The 18,267-nt window shown below is 42.2% G+C and overlaps 1 protein-coding gene across 1 annotated transcript in view; it reads left to right on the top strand.

Moving 5' to 3' along the window:
* The window catches only part of ksr2 (kinase suppressor of ras 2), a 240,865-nt gene that overhangs the window by 175,327 nt on the left and 47,271 nt on the right, over positions 1-18,267 (top strand). Inside the window, exons 7-14 of the mRNA XM_056289481.1 lie at positions 1,593-1,662; positions 3,163-3,246; positions 4,375-4,460; positions 4,863-4,883; positions 5,174-5,280; positions 15,352-15,520; positions 16,388-16,429; positions 17,094-17,163. Of these exons, the coding sequence (XP_056145456.1) occupies positions 1,593-1,662; positions 3,163-3,246; positions 4,375-4,460; positions 4,863-4,883; positions 5,174-5,280; positions 15,352-15,520; positions 16,388-16,429; positions 17,094-17,163 (649 nt within the window). The remainder of the gene's footprint in view (positions 1-1,592; positions 1,663-3,162; positions 3,247-4,374; positions 4,461-4,862; positions 4,884-5,173; positions 5,281-15,351; positions 15,521-16,387; positions 16,430-17,093; positions 17,164-18,267) is intronic.

The following is an 18,267-nucleotide window of genomic DNA, read 5'->3' as shown; positions in this document are numbered from 1 at the left end:
GTTCGAAAAAGTAGTTTTGGCTATTTTCACAAATTTGTGAAATAAAATTACAGGCAGAAATACCATTTGATTCAGCTATGCTCAGCGAATCTGTGCATGTAAAGTTTTTGAATGTCCTATGTACGGTTTGGGAGTTACACGCCAAAACGCGTTGACCTTCAAAATAGCGCCACCAACTGGTTGACATGTGTCATTTTTTGCATCTGGGGTAAGTGCGAAGTTCTTTACCAGCCCTCCAAAGGGTTTTGTAGAATCTGTTACGGTGTAGGCTGCAGTATCACTTTTACCAACGGAAAAATAAATAATAAATAAATAAAAATAAAAATCTGAGCAGAAACAATAGGGTTCCCAGCCACCTGGGGCATGGACCCCTAATAATAGAGTTTGTATAGCTTTATCATCTGTCATGCGCTTATCATCTGAGATGGCACCAGGTTGCAGTATGGGTCAAAGACAAGTCGGCAGAGGCAGTGTGATACTCTGGGCAGTGTTCTGCCGGGAAACCCTGGGTCTGGCCATTCATGTGGACATCAATTTGACACTTGCCAACTAGTCAATTTTATTTGTATAGCCCAGGTAACCATGTGCCATGGAGAGCCATGTGTATGCAGGTTTTCATTCCAACCCGACTCCACACCAAGTGATTTCACTGATACATTCTTCTTCTTTGGTTGAATGGTTGCTAATCAGTGAAATCACCTGGTCTGGAGTCTGGCTGGAATGAAAACCTGCATACACATAACCATGTGTATGCAGGTTTTCCACGGCATGTGGTTAGCCACCCCTGGTATAGCCCATTATCACAAATTACAAATTTGCCTCAGTAGGCTTTACAGCAACACAACATCCTGTTCCCCTCACATCGGATAAAGAACAACTCCCTGCGGAAAAAAACAACCAAAAAAACTCTTTAACAGGGAGAACTCTCAGGGATAGCAACAGTGGCGCGATCTCTCTCCCAAGATGGACAGAAGCGCAACTGTGCAATTTGCAACTACCTAAATATCGTTGCAGACCAGGTTCACCCTTTCATGGAAATCGTATTCCCTGGTGGCAGTGGTCTCTTTCAGCAGGACACTGTTCCCTGCCACACTGCCAAAATTGTTCAGGAATAGTTTGAGGAACATGGCAAAGAGTTCAAGGTGTTGCCTTGGCCTCCCAATCTCAATGCAATCGATCATCTGTGGGTTTGCTGGAGAAACGTGTCAGCTCCATAGAGGCCCCACCTGGCAACTTATAGGATTTAAAGAATCTGTTGCTAATGTCTTGGTGCCAGATACCAGAGGACACCTTCAGAGGTCTTTTGGAGTCCATGCCTCGACGGGTCAGAGCTGTTTTGGCGGCGTGGTGGGGATCTACGCAATATTAGGCAGGTGGTTTTAATGTTTTGGCTGACCGGTATAGCATAAAATTATTGTTTAAATGATTTCCTTGAGACCTTTCTCATAACTGCAGTCCTGAGATTTTTTTTTAAAAGAGTCATTATCCATCCATCCATCATTGCATTCGTCCAACCACAATCACCAATTAACCCATCCTATCTATCCACCATCTCTACATCCATCTCTCGTTCTTTCCCTCTCCTTCTCCAGACACTCTCTCAGTGCCTCGATGGTCCCCACAGATTCCCCGAAGAGACCTGGGAAACTCAATAAAACACAGGTAGGAAAAAAAAAGTGAGCCATGTGTGGATGAGAGGGTGTGAGCTACCAGGGGTGGGCAATCTTATCCAGAAAGAGCCAGTGTGGGTGAAGGTTTTTCTTCCAACCAAGCAGTTACACACCTGATCCCACTAATCAACCAGTAAAGTCTTTGCTGGGGGACTTGACTAGGAGACACAGGTGTGTAATTGCTTGGTTGGAACAAAGACCTTCACCCACACTGACCCTTTCTGGATAAGATTGCCCACCCCTGACCCATACATCTGTAACAGAATATCAAGCCAATTAAACAGGGCCCCTTGTGTAGTTTATCACAATATCCCAACCCCACCCTTATTTGACTCCAAATGGCAGTGATGTAAAATATAAAATAATGCAGTATTAGCCGTGGGATCTCACCAACCTCCGGAACATGGGCGTTAGCGAACTGAAAGTAAGTGAGTCAGAAGGAGAAGGGCAGCACAGCAGCACTCCTAATACCTTATCACACAGCACCAACCACAAATGTCACTTATTGGTGGTGTTGCGTTTTACTCATTATTTGAAGATTAAGGCTGGTTTTTGATGTAGATGCCATTATTCTGTCTGATGATCTCCTTGACATGCTGATTTGCATATTTCTGTTTGTGCTCTCACTCTCTCGCTCACATTGTTGGCCTGTTTTAGGATCACTGCATTCATGTATAGTTAACATGCAGCGCACAACTTTGACTGGCTATAAATGGCTGCGGGGCTATCTCTACTCTGAAAACATTATCTCCACACAGAAAAATCCCTCAAACGTCTCATCATTGCTCAAGTTTGTCAGCATATATAGCTGAAAATGCCGCTAGAGGCTACACTGATTTGTACCCCTGCGTCTTCCAGATGACACAAAAGAGAGCCTAATAAAGAGATCTGGCTTCTGTCAACCCGCATTAGTCACCTGCCATTAGCTAGCCAAGTTCAACCAGCAGGCATCTGGGCATTGCATCAGCAAATATAGCCAATATTAACACGCTTTCAAACCCACTAAGTCACACTGAAACCCAAAGTAGGGAATTGGTTTTTATTGCTGAGCACAGCTTTCATTTGCCTGTTGGAGAGAGAGAGAGAGTGTGAGAGTTTTGCAAGTGCTGGGGGCTCAAATCTTCCTTGACTTATTGTTGCATTAGTGTGTTGATGTAAACCCATGGCCTCTATCCCTTTTCTTACAATGTGGAGGATAAGAGAGACCAAAAACTCAGCAGCTAAGAGTGATTAGGGGTGAAACAATTCTACAGACCTGTCCTCTTTTCGGGCATTCGTCATTCTTTTGGAAAGGTTACACGGTGAATATGTGGCTCTCTAACAAAAGCCATTTGTCAGAATGAGAGGACTGCTGGCAAAAGGTCAGATGCAATGTTCTCCTCACAGTTTGCTCGTCAACTGGCAGGCTTTTACACATCATTCTCAAAATGTGACAGGTAAAAAGAGAAGTCATGCCTTATTTGATCTTTTCTCTTGCTATCTTTTGTCACAGGTTTTCCACCAAGTACTGGATGTCCCAGACATGCATCGTGTGTGGAAAGGGAATGTTGTTTGGACTCAAATGTAAAAACTGCAAGTAGGTTTTCTTAGCCTGGTCTTGTTTTGCACCTGTAATTAGTAGCTTATGAATTTTTGTTAAAATGTTTTGTATGTCATTACCCTCATTATTTTGTGAAACTGTAATGGCTATTGAATGGCTCAAAAGTTGCCAATTAATGAACAGTGAAAGTCAGCATGATTTTGAATCAATTTTCAGATCACTTTGCCTAGTTTAAAGGGATAGTTCAGTTTCGGGGATTTTTTCTGTATCCCACTTACATAGAGTCAGATGAACTCGTGGCTACCTTTATGTCTGCACATGCAGTTCTAAGCTACTTGAATGGTGAGTTTAGCCGAGTTTAGCTCAGTCACTGGATGTCTACTGGAAATCCCTTTCAAAAGAAGGGGAAATACACCTTCTCCAAATACTTTATACTCATTAGCTTAGAGTTAACCGTTTTTCTTAGCCGTTTTCACAAGTGCATGCAAAATCCTAAAAATAATGTTGTAGGGCGTTCTGGTAGCGTAGCGGTCTATTCCGTTGCCTACCAACACGGGGATCGCCGGTTCAAACCCCCTGTTACCTCCGGGTTGGTCGGGCATCCCTACAGACACAATTGGCCGTGTCTGTGGGTGGGAAGCCAGATGTGGGTATGTGTCCTGGTCGCTGCGCTAGTGCCTCCTCTGTTTGGTCAGGGCGCCTGTTAATGGGGGAGAGGAAACTGGGGTGAGTAGTGTGATCCTACCACGCGCTGCGTCCCCTGGTGAAACTCCTCACTGTCAGGTGAAAAGAAGCGGTTGGTGACTCCACATTTATCGGAGGGGACATGTGGTAGTCTGCAGCCCTCCCCAGATCAGCAGAGGGGTGGAGCAGCGACTGGGATGGCTCGGAAGGGTGGGGTAATTGGCCAGATACAATTGGGGAGAAAAGGGGGGGGATCCCCCCCCTAAAAAAAACCAAAACATTGTAGTTTTGAAAAACGTTTCTGTAATGCACATATCTGTCTTCTTCTATGGTGACAGAAGAAAACAGATGTGCCTGTCGCGGAAAAATATCCTTATATGTTGTTTAGTCCTGTTCCTTTATCATCTTGTTTTACCACTGCTTAAAGTTTTAGCTCTGTTAACCTCAATTTTACATTTCTACTCCTCTTCGTGCATCCAGGCTGAAGTGCCACAACAAATGCACCAAAGAAGCCCCGCCTTGCCACTTACTGATCATCCAGCGAGGAGGTCGAGACTCACTCAAAGGTAAAGCAGAGCCTCCGGTATTCTGCTACTCATTTTGCCTCTCATCAACCAGTAAGGTTAATATCAAAATAGTTTCTCGAAATGAAATTAACAGGGAACTTGAGAGAACAAAGATAATATTATAATTAGTTTGGATGTTAATGTTAATTTGAAGGGCGGTTGAATGCTTTATCGAGTGTGATTGCTTAGATTGTTCTGGTCTGAAAAAGCACAGGGACACGTGAAGGCTTATTAATGAAAAACCACTTAGGTTTGGCAGGTGCGCCTTTTTGTCATGCGGTGTTCTTAATGAGATAGATGGTGGTTAAAAGAATCCCCATCCATATGCGACCCAAACTGAGATTCATTTCTTTTCTTCTCCCCTGCGCTTCCCCCCCTCTTCCCCGTTTCCCTCCAAATAAGATCACCAAGGAACTACTCAAGGTAAAGAACTCTAATTAAGGCTTCTTCCATCCTTCTTTAAGTTGAAGAAAATTACATTTTCTTCAGGACATAGTTTGCCAAAGGACACTTTTTTTCCCTTTCCTTTTTTTTTTCTTTTTTTCTTGGAAGGTGTCTCCTTGCGATAATTATTCATTTCGCACATTAGTGGGCCAGGACTGATAAAGGGTTTTACACTGTGTATGAAGCCCTTAAGTAGACATCTGCTTTGGGTTTTGTCTCCAGCAACGCTCTATTGTTCCCCTCTGTCTTTATTTCTCTCTTCCCTGCAGCTCGTCTGGTACGGACTGAATCAGTGCCATGTGACATCAACAACCCACTCAGGTACACAGACCTGCATATCAGCCAGACGCTCCCCAAAACCAACAAAATCAACAAGGTAAGGAGAATTTTAACAACCCGTGTACATAAGTAAAAATAAAAGTTGTCGCCCAAGCATTTCCTACAAAAGACTGGTTTATAGTATCTGTGTTAACACTCATTACTAAGAAAAATTTTGAAGTTTTTTTTTTAATGGAAAAAATACATAACATACATAAATGAGAGAACAAAAATTGAATGGGTGACAACAAAAAACACAAAATGATTTACATAGTATCAGAAAATGGAAACCAAAAAGTAAAGTTGCATCAATAAATGACTTTCCAACACAAAAAACAACAACAATGAAATAAATCAATTCAACAAGCAAAATTTCAATGTTCAACCATGTATTGGCTTAAGAGTTAATAGCTGAGTGTGTGTGTGTGTGTGTGTGTGTGTGTGTGTATGTGTGCGTGTGTGCATGCGTGCGTGCATGTGTGCAAACGTATCAACAAATTTATGAGATAATAAGGTAGATGGTAAATTGGCCGCATTTATATCATATTTTCCAGCTGTTACAGCCACTCAAAGTGCTTTTTACAATTAATGCCTCAAATTCACCCACGCATGCACCACACACTCATACGCCGATGGTGATATCAACCATGCAAGGTAACAACCAGCTCATCGGGAGCAGTTAGGGGTTAGGTGTCTTGCTCAGGGACACCACATCATAATAGAGAAACAGAAAGAAGAGCCACAATATGCAGAATTCAACCGACTGAATTCATCTATACAGAGGGATTTATGTAACCACCACATAAATGCTGTTTGCACATGGGGACATCTTGAAATTACTAGCTGTGGTTTTTGGGAAACTAGCACTTTAGCTCAATGACTTAGGTTTCCTACAAATCTAATGAAGCTTTAATGATTTTTTTTAAACCTGATTTATTTTATTTATATTAGACAAAATAAGCCTACTTCCAACCAGGGCTTCACCTCTGAGACCTCCCTTGCATTAAAGGTGTTGTGCAACGTCATAAACTTGGTTATCCCGACAAGTAGAGGTTTCAGTTCTATATTGGAGAATATATCCCTCCCATTTTGACTTCCTTGGGCTGAAGCCTGATGAAACGTGTTTGTTTTTTTTGATGCTTACAATTCATAAAACAAACTCAGAGCTCATGACAGTCAGCACCTATACTGCATGGTCAAACCACAGGGTTTGAAAAAGTCAAATCAATTCAAGTCAATTTTATTTTTATAGCCCAATATCACAAGTTTTCTTCAGTGGGCTTTAAAGCAATACAACCTCCTGTCCTTAGACCCCCATATCGGGTAAGGAACAACTCCCTAAAAAAATTCCTTTAATAGGGAGAAAAAATAGGAAGAAATCTCAGGGCAACAGAGGAGGGATCTCTCTCCCAAGACTGACAGATGTGCAGTTGATTTTGTGTGTACAGAATAAAACACAATTTACGAAAAACAACATTGAAAGAAGATAACAGAATTATAGTGGAATTATAAGCTATATGAAGAATATGATGTGGAGGATGCCAAGGAGTGTCCAGATGTCATGGAAACAGCCCAGGACCTGAGCCACGTGACCACCATCACCATGTAGACCTGGCAGGAGGACAAGACAACACATGTACACATTTAATTATATGGCTTCATAGCAGTGTCCAGGTGGCGACCACCGTCACCATAGAGATCCGGGAGGACAGTCTACATGTGCACACAGGGGAAACTAACATCACACCATTCACATACACAGGAAAAGAGAAAGAAGAACGCATCATTCAGAGAGAGAGAGAAAAGATGTGAGAGAAGAGAACAGTTTTCAATAGTTAATAATCTATACTCTATAATCTTGTCGGCAGAACAGTACTTGGTACTGAGACAGAAACCGACCCGCCATGCAGTACAGGTCGTGAACTACTCAATTTAAGGGCAAGTAATTGTAGGTTAAGGCAAAAAGATGAGTTTAAGTTTTGATTTAAAGGACTCAACAGACTCTAGTTGTCTGACGTTAGCGGGCAGGTTATTCCACAAGAACGGGGCCCAATAGGAAAAGGCCCTGGGACCAGCTGACTTCTTTTTAATTTTGGGTACAAGCATGAGCCCTGTATTTTGAGAGCAGAGAACTTGAGATGGAGTGTACAGTTTAAGGAGATCAGACAGGTATGATGGGGCAAGCCTGTTTAATAATCATGGATTACATCTATAAAGCACTTTTCTAGACACCCATAAGTTAGCAGAAGCACCTTGAAGTCTGATATAACATGGATAGGAAGCCAGTGAAGGGAGGCAAGAATTGGTGTAATATGGTCAAATTTTCTAGTTTTAGTTAGGGTTGTAGCTGTAGCATTTTTAACCATCTGAAGACTTTTAGTACTAGCATGCGGCAGTCTTGAAAACAGAATATTACAGTAATCAAATCTGGATGAAACAAATACATGTATTAGAGTCTCTGCATCAGCCATGGACTGGAAAGACCGAACTTTAACTACAGTGCATCCGGAAAGTATTCACACCCCTTCACTTTCCCCACATTTTGTTATGTTACAGCCTTATTCCAAAATGGATTAAATTCCTTTTTTTCTCATCAATCTACACACAATACCCCATAATGACAAAGTGAAAAAGGTTTTGTAGAAATTTTTGCAAATTTATTAAAAATAAAAAACTGAAATATTGCATGTACATAAGTATTCACACCCTTTACTCAGTACTTGGTTGAGACACCCTTGAGCTCTGTAAGGTTAGATGGGGAGTGTCGCTGCACAGCTATTTTCAGGTCTTTCCAGAGATGTTCAATGGGGTTCAAGTCTGGGCTCTGGCTGGGCAACTCAAGGCCATTCACAGACTTGTCCCGGAGCCACTCCTTCATTGTCTTGGCTGTGTGCTTAGGGTCGTTGTCGTGTTGAAAGGTAAACCTTCGCCCCAGTCTGAGGTCCTGAGCGCTCTGGAGCAGGTTTTCATCAAGGATCTCTCTGTACTTTGCTCCATTCATCTTTCCCTCGATCCTGACTAGTCTCCCAGTTCCTGCCACTGAAGAACATCCCCACAGCATGATGCTGCCACCACCATGCTTCACTGTAGGGATGGTATTAGCAAGGTGATGAGAGGTGCCTGGTTTCCTCCAGACGTGACGTTTGGCATTCAGGCCAAAGAGTTCAATCTTGGTTTCATCAGACCAGAGAATCTTGTTTCTCATGGTCTGAGAGTCCTTTAGGTGCTTTCTGGCAAACTCCAAGCGGGCTGTCATGTGCCTTTTACTGAGCAGAGGCTTCCGTCTGGCCACTCTACCATAAAGGCCTGATTGGTGGAGTGCTGCAGAGATGGTTGTCGTTCTGGGAGGTTCACCCATCTCCACAGAGGAACGCTGGAGCTCTGTCAGAGTGACCATCGGGTTCTTGATCACCTCCCTGACCAAGGCCCTTCTCCCCCGATTGCTCAGTTTGGCTGGGCGGCCAGCTCTAGGAAGAGTCCTGGTGGATCCAAACTTCTTCCATTTACGAATGATGGAGACCACTGTGCTCTTCGGGACCTTCAAAGCTGTAGAATTTTTTTTACCCTTCCTCAGATCTGTGCCTCGATACAATCCTGTCTTGGAGGTCCACAGACAATTCCTTTGACTTCATGGCTTGGTTTCTGTTCTGACATGCATTGTCAACAGTGGGACCTTATATAGACAGGTGTGTGCCTTTCCAAATCATGTCCAATCCATTGAATTTACTACAGGTGGACTCCAATCAAGATGTAGAAACATCTCAAGGATAATGGGTGGAAACAGGATGAACCTGAGCTCAATTTTGAGTGTCATAGCAAAGGGTGTGAATACTTATGTACATGCAATATTTCAGTTTTTTATTTTTAATAAATTTGCAAAAATTTCTAGAAAACCTTTTTCACTCTGTCATTATGGGGTATTGTGTGTAGATTGATGAGAAAAAAAAAGAATTTAATCCATTTTGGAATAAGGCTGTAACATAACAAAATGTGGGGAAAGTGAAGGGGTGTGAATACTTTCCGGATGCACTGTATGTTACAGAAGTGAAAAAAGGCAGTGCTGGTGATTTCTTTAATGTGCTTATCAAAGGAAAGGCTGAGATCAAATGTAACACTTAGATTTCTGGCTGTCGATTGTTATTGTTACTTGATCAAATTTGTGTCTGTGTGTAGCAGGGCCAACGACACACATCTCAGTTTTATCCTAATTTAAAAGCAGGAAATTTAGTGACATCCAAATTTTCACAGCAGCCAAGCAGGTCTCTAAACTAGTCATTTCAGTAATATCATCGCCCTTATAGGTACATACAGCTGAGTATCATCCGCATAGCAATGGAAATTTATTCCATGATGGCATATAATTTGGCCAAGAGGTGAACTATAAAGAGAAAAGTAGAGGGCCATGAATCAACCCCGGAGTTATGCTATATTTAACGTCAGAGAATTTCAATGTAATATTATTATAGCAGACACAATGTGTTCTTCGAGATACTAAGTAGGACTTAAGCTAATAGAGACCTAAGACGGACACCAAAATTACAATTTAGTATTCTGTCTAATAGTTTTCAGTGATCAGTGGTGTCAAAGGCTGTGCTGAGGTCCAGTAATATATGTGCAGAGGTGGAATCAGACTCCATAGCAAGTAGAAGATCGTTCACCGCTCTGATCGGCATGACACACCTAAAAGTGGATTGAAAAGATTCATATGGATAGTTTTCTTGAACATGGGTCGAAAGTAGTTGATAAACAACTCTGTCTAGTACTTTAGAAAAGAATGGAAGATTAGAGACTGTTCAATAGTTATTAAGAGAACATGGATCGAAATTCGGTTTCTTAAGTAGAGGTTTGACCACAGCTGTCTTATAACTGCTGGGAAAAGTACCAGTAATAAGTGATACATTAAAAAAGTCTAGCATTATAGGTCCCAGGAAAGGCCAGATGTATTTAAAAAGTTTTACTGGTTGGGCAAGTAGTTGGTTTAGAAGCTGACGCGAACTTAGTCAAAGTATCAAGAGAGATAGTCTCAGAAGCTGTAATAACAGGGACTATCAGTGACTCATTGTATATATATGAATTTGGTAAGATGGAATCTGCAGGAGTAGCCGGAATTGAATAACTAATGTTGTTTATGATCTCATTAACCTTATTGCAGAAAAAAATCTAAAAACTCATGGGCCATGAATGGTGAGCAGCTAATAGACAGCTGCCTTTTGATACAGTGTCAAAGAGAAATCTGAGGTTATGTTTATTAATATTGATTACGTAAGAGAGATATGCTGCTTTTGCAGCAGATAAAGCACACTTGTATTTCACTAAACACTCATGACAATTATAGGTAAAAACTTCCAATTTGGATTTTTTGCCATTTACGTTCCAGTCTCCTGCAGGTCCACTTAAGAGCACGTGTCTCTTCATTAAACCAGGGTGTAGGCCTCTTCATTCACCTAGTTCTGGTAGTGAGAAGTGCAACTGAATTTAGGAGACTAGAGAGGGCCTCATTGAAGTCACTAGTGAAATTTTCAAGCGAGTCAGTTACCACAGTGAAAGGAACCAAGACTTTAGGCAGCTGCTCGCCAAATGTAGCTACAGTGGATGGATCAGTGTGGCAAGTGGCAATTACATCTGTGCCGACATTAACTGGACATGCCAATAATGCTTCAAATTTGGTGAGAAAATGATCTGACACAGCAGATGTGGTTGACAAGACAGGCAGATCAGAAACAGCTATCCCTTTAGATAAAACCAAATCAAGGGTGTTACCACTGCAGTGGGTTGACTCTTGAACAAACTGAGTGAACCCAAAAGTATCAACTAGTGCCAGAAAGGCTTCACTTAGAGGATCACCAGCCTTTACCAGATGAATACTGAAATCACCAAGAATTAGAATCTCATCAGAATGAGTAACGAGACATAAAGACAAATTCTCCAAATTCTTCAAGAAATAGTGAGTAATGGCCAGGAGGGCGATAGAGTATCACAGTTTGGACTGAGCAGAGTCTATTCATGGCTGAGGGAGATGGACTTAGAATAAGAGCCTCAAAAGATGTGAAATTAGATTCAAGTTTAGAATTTAAATTGAAAATAGACTTAAATATTAAGACGATCCCCCACCTTGTTTATTTGCCCTAGCTACATGGGCAGGTGGGGAAGCTGGTGGGGCAGTATATTCAGGTGGGGAAGCTTCATTTAAGGGAAGGAAAACATTTGGTTTCAGCCATGTTTCACATAACCCAATCATATCAAGACTATGTTCAAGAATCAGATCATTTATTAGTAAGGCTTTGGTGAACAGTGATCTGATATTTATGACACCAAATATAAGCATCTTGTCTAAGAAATCAGCAGTAGGCAGAACTTCAGAGCTACCAATAGATGAAATATAAATTTGAATTAGACACGTTTTTTTACTAGTTGACAATTTTGAAGAGCTACGGTGTGTAGCATTAGATGTTTGGTTCTGTAGTTTATTAGGTGCTTCATTGCACATTTCACCACCACCAGTGGTAGGAATGATTACTAGATTATTGTGATTCACACATTTAGGAGAGGAGAGCTTGGGAGCAATACAGCAGGGTAGGGAGACGGTCTCAGTGTTATAGACCAATCTGTCAGTCTGATACTCTACACTATGAGAAATTCCCTGACCAAACATATTAATTAAACTAGTTGATTCCACATCCACACTAGATGTAAACCTAGCAGGCTCTCTAATCACCTGCAACCTGCGGAATGATAAGTCCCTAGTGTCAAACTAAGCGTAAACCACTATCTATATTGCTAGACATAAGAGCGGCGCCGTCCCCAGTAGGGTGAATGCCGTCCACTTTCAGCAGGTAAGGGCGGCCCCAGAAAGAAGGCCAGTTATTAACAAAGCTGAATCCCTGCTCATTTCAGTAACGAGCCAGCCAGCGGTTCATTGAGGTGAGCCTACTGTACATCTCGTCATTATCCCTCACAGGTAAGGGACCAGAGACAATTAATATTTGCCGACACATCTTTCTGGCAAACTCAAGTGTCCTGGCTAAGCTGGCTTTTGTGATCTCTGATTGCTTCATGCTAGCATCATTGGAAGAGGTGGAAAACTCCGCTTCAGAAAGTAGAAGTACTAACCATGTATATGCTCCACCCGTGCACTAAACCAGCTGATTCTAATTAGCACAACACTTCAACCAGGTAGGAGAACTAATGAGTGAAATCAGCTGGTTTAGTCCATGGGTGGAGCAAATACATGGTTAGTATTTCTACTTTCTGGAGCCAGGTTTTCCACCTCTGATTATTGGTGCCGACACGAATAACAATGTTGCTTAAAGTAGTGGTGCTGTATGCCTGTGTTCCCTGATTTTCCCTCCGTGATGCCAGCACCCTAAGATTGTCCTCTATGTTGGAGACTCTGGCCCCGGGTAAACAGTGAACTTTTCTCTGTCGATAGGAGCGGGAGAGGCACACTGTCCTATGTGTGTGTATACAAGTGCATACATGTACAGTATTGTTATGTGTTGGTGTGTGTGTGTCTATGTATGCATACATATGTGTCTCTTATGCATGTTGTTTGTGTGTGTTGAATGTTTGAGTGCACATGAACTGTATGTATGTGTCAGTGGAAAAACTAAATAAGGTCAGGTATGAAAAAAAGGTGACATAAACAGACACCCTTGCCTTGAAAACCTCTGAGGAAATTGTTTGCACAGTCAGTTTTCCATTTACTCTTTGTCTGATTCAGCAGATTAATTTTTTTCCTCTTTCTTTTGGTTTACCTGACTTACGTAGTTTACTCGAGAAAAAAATAAAAATTTCCTCCACATCAGCTGAGATACCATGGCGACAGCTTTACATGTAATGAATGCGTAACCTTGTTTTGTTGGTAAGTGTTTTTCCAGGAAGATGATTGCAGTGCACAGAACTTGGTTTTGAGGTTTTAGCCACAGCAAAAGCCCACAGCTGTGCCAGGCTATAGACGGTACAACATGAGGTTATAAGACAGTGAGATTATTAATGTAGTAGTAGTAATAGTAGTAATAGTAGTCGTCGTAGTAGTATTATATACATAGGGGTCTAGGATGCAGGGTGGGATTTGAGAGAACAGTCTTTAAACAGAACCACCATCCAGAAAGTGTGTTCTTTGAGTCTTAAGACACAGAACCCCTTCCAGCTACAGGGGCTGTATTTTGCCATGTGCTCTTGCCTGCCTGAGAAAGGAGATAAAGCTTTAAAGATGGTGTTCTGCCTTTGCCTTTATTGCAAAAGGGAAGTGTGCAGAGACAGGAAAGAGATGGGGGGGGCATGCTCCAGGGACTTGTCAGGCCCAAGTGTGAAAGTGGCTGTAGGAACATGCTTATTTTGAAATGTATTTACTTATTTTGGATCTTAAGAGTAATTGGTTTCATGGGGGCTTAATGGATAGTGCGGGGTAGCCTCACAGCTAAAGGGTGCTGGTGTCAGTCCTGGCCCATCTGTGTGGGGTTTGTATGCTTCTATGTGTTCGGGATTCCTCCAGATACTCTTGTTTCCTGCAACAGTCCAAAGACAAACATGCTGGGTAAATGGGAGATTCTAAATTGCCTTTCATAGGTATGAACGGTGTGTGGTAGCTGTCCATGGTAGCTGCCTGCCAGGGATAGTCTCTACACAGCTCTCTGTGACCCTGAAATGCATTAAGTTAGTATCTTTGTTGGGAATAAATGTCAAATAGTTATAAAATACTTGTTTTTAACCTCTCTCTGCCTACTCACATTTAGAAAAGGTTAAAAAAGGATGTTGATGTAGAGGATAGTTATGGTGGTGTAGGTTAGATTGAAGGTGGCGGTGAACATCTTTTCACAGCTTCTCACACGTCCACCAAGAGTTTAGTTGGCTAGTGCCGGCGCAACACCTTTCTACTAACCTCATTTTATTGGTCTATCATGCTGGAACCCACAAGCCGAGCCAAGTCAAGTCAGACTTACTGAAATAGCCGTTAATCACAATTTATTCCCCGAGGTCTTTACAATCTCAGTTACACCCTGTACATTGTATTACACCCTGTATCCTTAGACCCTCTATTCTGATGAGGTAAAACTCCACAGGGAAAACCTTGTCAGGAAGAAAAAAATGGAGAAACCTCAGGAAGAGCATCAGAGGATGGATTCCTCTTCCAGGATGGCTAAACATGCAATAGGTGCCAGTTGGACAGAATAGAGGAGCAGTGAAAGATTTACAATACAACTCGATGTGGCACACAATGAGTAAGCACATACTGACACTGTCAACAATATATATCTGATTAATTTATATAAGTTATAGGAAAACAAGAGAAATTGATTGATTATATGAATTATAATACCACAACTGGTGGTTACCCCGTGTGTTTCGGCAGTACAGTACGAGTTGTTGGCATCTTTGATGCCTTCATATGATGTTAAGAAATCTGTGAGGTTGGTCGTAACATGTTTATCCCAGGAGAACGACCAAGGGTAGATTTTCACCCTCAAAGGTGAGGTGAGGGCAGCACAGAGGCCCAGTGGTTAGCAGTGTCACCTCACAGCAAGAAGATCCTGGGTTCGAACCCCAGGGTTGTCCAACCTTGGGGCTCATCCCAGTTTGTCCTCTGTGTGGAGTTTGCATGTTCTCCCCGTGTCTGCGGCAGGTTTTCTCCGGGTGCTCCGGTTTCCCCCACCACCAGAAAGACATGCATGTTAGGTTTTATACTCCTGTCTGTGCCCCTGACCGAGGCATGGCAAGACAAACTGGAGTTGGTCCCTGGGTGCTATACAGTGGCTGTCCACTGCTCCTAGCTACACAGCTAGGATGAGTTAAATGCAGAGCGGAATTTCCCCACGGGGATTAACAAAGTGTGTGAGGGGGGGAGGGAGTGATGGCCTGGTGGCCTGTCCAGGGTGTCTCCACGCCTGCCTCCAAGTGACTACTGGGATAGGCTGCAGCATCCCCATGACCCTGAGAGCAGGATAAGTGGTTTGGATAATAATGAATAAAAAAAAAGAGGGTGTGTGTGCTGTCTCATTTTTTTGTTTCACCATCCTATGAGAATACCAACACGTAGCTCAAAACATGTAATGCAGAAATTTAAAGGTTTGCCACCTCCCTTATGAATAATCTCTTTCACTTTCTTCCTCATCTCCTTCCTTTTCTTCAGGATCACATCCCAGTTCCCTACCAGCCGGACTCCAGCAGCAACCCGTCCTCCACCACCTCCTCCACTCCTTCATCGCCGGCCCCGCCCTTGCCCAGCAGTGCCACACCACCCTCACCTCTGCACCCTTCCCCGCAGTCATCACGACAACAGAAACAGTTCAACCTGACAGGTACGATAGTGGACAGTGCCATTCAAACAGTTACTGAGTCCCTCCTGAGAGTCAGCCTGTATTAGTGTTATTTTAGTAATCACTCAGCGAGATTTTTTTAAACACTGTAAGTGATCCAGTACTCATAACAAAGCACAATCAAAACCAGGATCATTAATCCCCAAAAAATTATAAATTATATTTTAACTATCACCCCCCTGGGACTAAGTGATTTCATAACACCATTTGTAGTGTTATTCTTCCATTACACCTGCAAAATTGACAATTATATCCCCTTTTGTATCTCAAAAATAAATAAATAAATAGTTTCAATTCTGTACTTCTGTATAAAAGAACAGCTTAATGACATAAATTTGATGATTCCATAAATTAAAAGTAAAAATTCGCGGACATTTTTAGTGTTTATTCCATGCCTGCTTCAACTCACTGGAAAATTACTAATTCTGATGAAAGCATTTTGGAGGATGTAATTGCGGGTAGTTTTTAGAAAATATGGTGACAAAAAAACTGTCGGCGTTAGTTCCGCTTGGCACCTCTAACATTATACTTTAATTCTGCTTACTGAAATAATAACGCCTGACACTGTATGTTACCAGGAACATTTCTTGGGCTCCTGAATAACAGTCATTCCTTATGGTTTAAATTCCATATTTGATATTCTAAAGTTCAGTCCAAACAATTCGTTTTCAGTGTGCATATAGATGATTCATCAGTGTCTTCACATATGATTTCTGAGACATTGTGTCACATCAGGTCATAAAGGAACTCACTCAACACTTGACACTAAATTTCCAGTCAGATTCAAATCACCGCACCTCTGCAAACCCCACTGCAGCTCAGTCTTTGCCTCTTCCCTCCCTCCTCCAGCCTCCAGTTACTTCAAATACAAACAACAGTTCATCTTTCCAGGTAAGTGCCTCATAACTGGTCATTACCCCTACCCATAATGCACTGCAGCCAGCCAAGGATGAGGAAGAGGAGGTGAGCGCCACTGATGCTGTGATGATTCTCATCGCCTCACTTCAGTCTGCTTTAAACTGTCAAAACCCCTTTCCTCTCTACCCCCATCCACACACACACGTTACAGTCTTTGCTCACTAGGGAGGCTATTACAGCAGAGACTGCCTAGGGTGATGTGACAGAGAATGAGACGTAATTGAAATCTGTTGAGACTGAATTGGATATTTCTGGAAAAAAAGCATAAATACACAGGATGGAAAGGTACTGTAAGATCACTGCAAACTCAGGTCCTGATTGTTTTAGCCATCAGGGTGTACTTTGTTTTGTTTTTTTTACAACCAAATTACATAAGCCAAATAACATTTGTGAGTCACATCAACCATGTGGCCAAAGGCTATTACTTACTGCAAAACACAACAAACAATATTAAACCATTATTGTTTTGAGTGGAATGAAGATGGCAGTAACTAAAGGAGACACGATGTGAGATGTTTTAATCTGCTTTATTGAGGGGCGGTGTCGTTCCATCTTAGTGAGTCTGTGGTTCTCGTATGTCGTCTTGATGTTGTGTGACCTTGCCCCGCACCCCACTTCTCCCCTTACCCCTCTTCAGATGTGGCCCCTGAGGCTCCTCCGAGCAGAGCCCCACAGGTCATCTTGCACCCAGTCCTGTCCGAGCCCGGGTGAGTAGCATCCAAGCCAGAGCTCATTAAACGGAAACAGATGACTTCCTCGGAAAACAAACTTGGAAAAGCGAAAGGACGCTGTCTGGGGGGAAATGTGTCATCTGGCTAACAGCAGCTTCCAAGTATCCACCCTAGCGAATCTGAATGTTCACCCATAAATTTCCATGAAAATTAAAAAAATAAAAGTTACATGTTTAAAAAGTATAGTTACTACCAGAACCGTTTTGAATTAAGAATATACTCCAACATAAATGAGAACAGGAACTCGGCTCAAATAAATGTAGAAATAGAAGAAGATACTGTGGATGGGCGTGCTTGCTCGCCAGTAAAAACATTATTTGCAAAAAATCAACGTGATCCTTCCTGTCCCTCATTTCTCTCTTGCTCTCACATTCTATCTTTCGTTCACTCTTTCACTTCCTTCTGCCTGTTATCTTATTCTCTTTCCGTGGCCATTGGTCAGAGGCCCCCCGGAAAGTTACTGGAGCAAAGACATTTGGGTGACAATTTCAGCGCAGAGAGCAGACATGATGCCTACAGAGGGGCTAATGTTAGCATGGCCTTCAGTTTACGCTACAGTTGGGATGCCAACTGGATTTCCACCCGGGTCTCTGAGGAAGATAGTAGTCGCAGAAAAACAAGTGGAAAAAAGTTTGGGGAGACTCAAGATGCCTTTTGACCCAGATGTTAATTAGATTAGAACCTCGATCCATCACAAAGGAACAAGGCAAAGGAGTCGCCATCCATAGGTTGATGGTTAATTTTGATGAAATATGGTCTTGTGTTTCAATACGATGACGGTTAATCGATAGTATATAACGTAATATTTTATTTCCCTTTTTCAAATATCAACACGATACGCAATCTTCGAAAAGCCGTGATAGAGACAGGCACATTGTAAGGATTGCATTTAAAGCACCAAGGGCAAAGACCACCACTGGTTTGCGTCCATTACAGTTAAGTGTTTGGATACAACTGCATTTTGCGGTGCAGTTTGATGTCTTGGCAACGTACCCATTTTGAAATGGCATCATCATCACGAGGTTAAAGTGCAGACTGTCAGCTTTACCCTGACATTACAAAATGGACCAAAAGATGGAG

Source organism: Lampris incognitus, chromosome 1, assembly GCF_029633865.1.
Source record: "Lampris incognitus isolate fLamInc1 chromosome 1, fLamInc1.hap2, whole genome shotgun sequence".
Classification (NCBI taxonomy): domain Eukaryota; kingdom Metazoa; phylum Chordata; class Actinopteri; order Lampriformes; family Lampridae; genus Lampris; species Lampris incognitus.
This window is presented reverse-complemented; position numbering and strand designations above follow the sequence as displayed.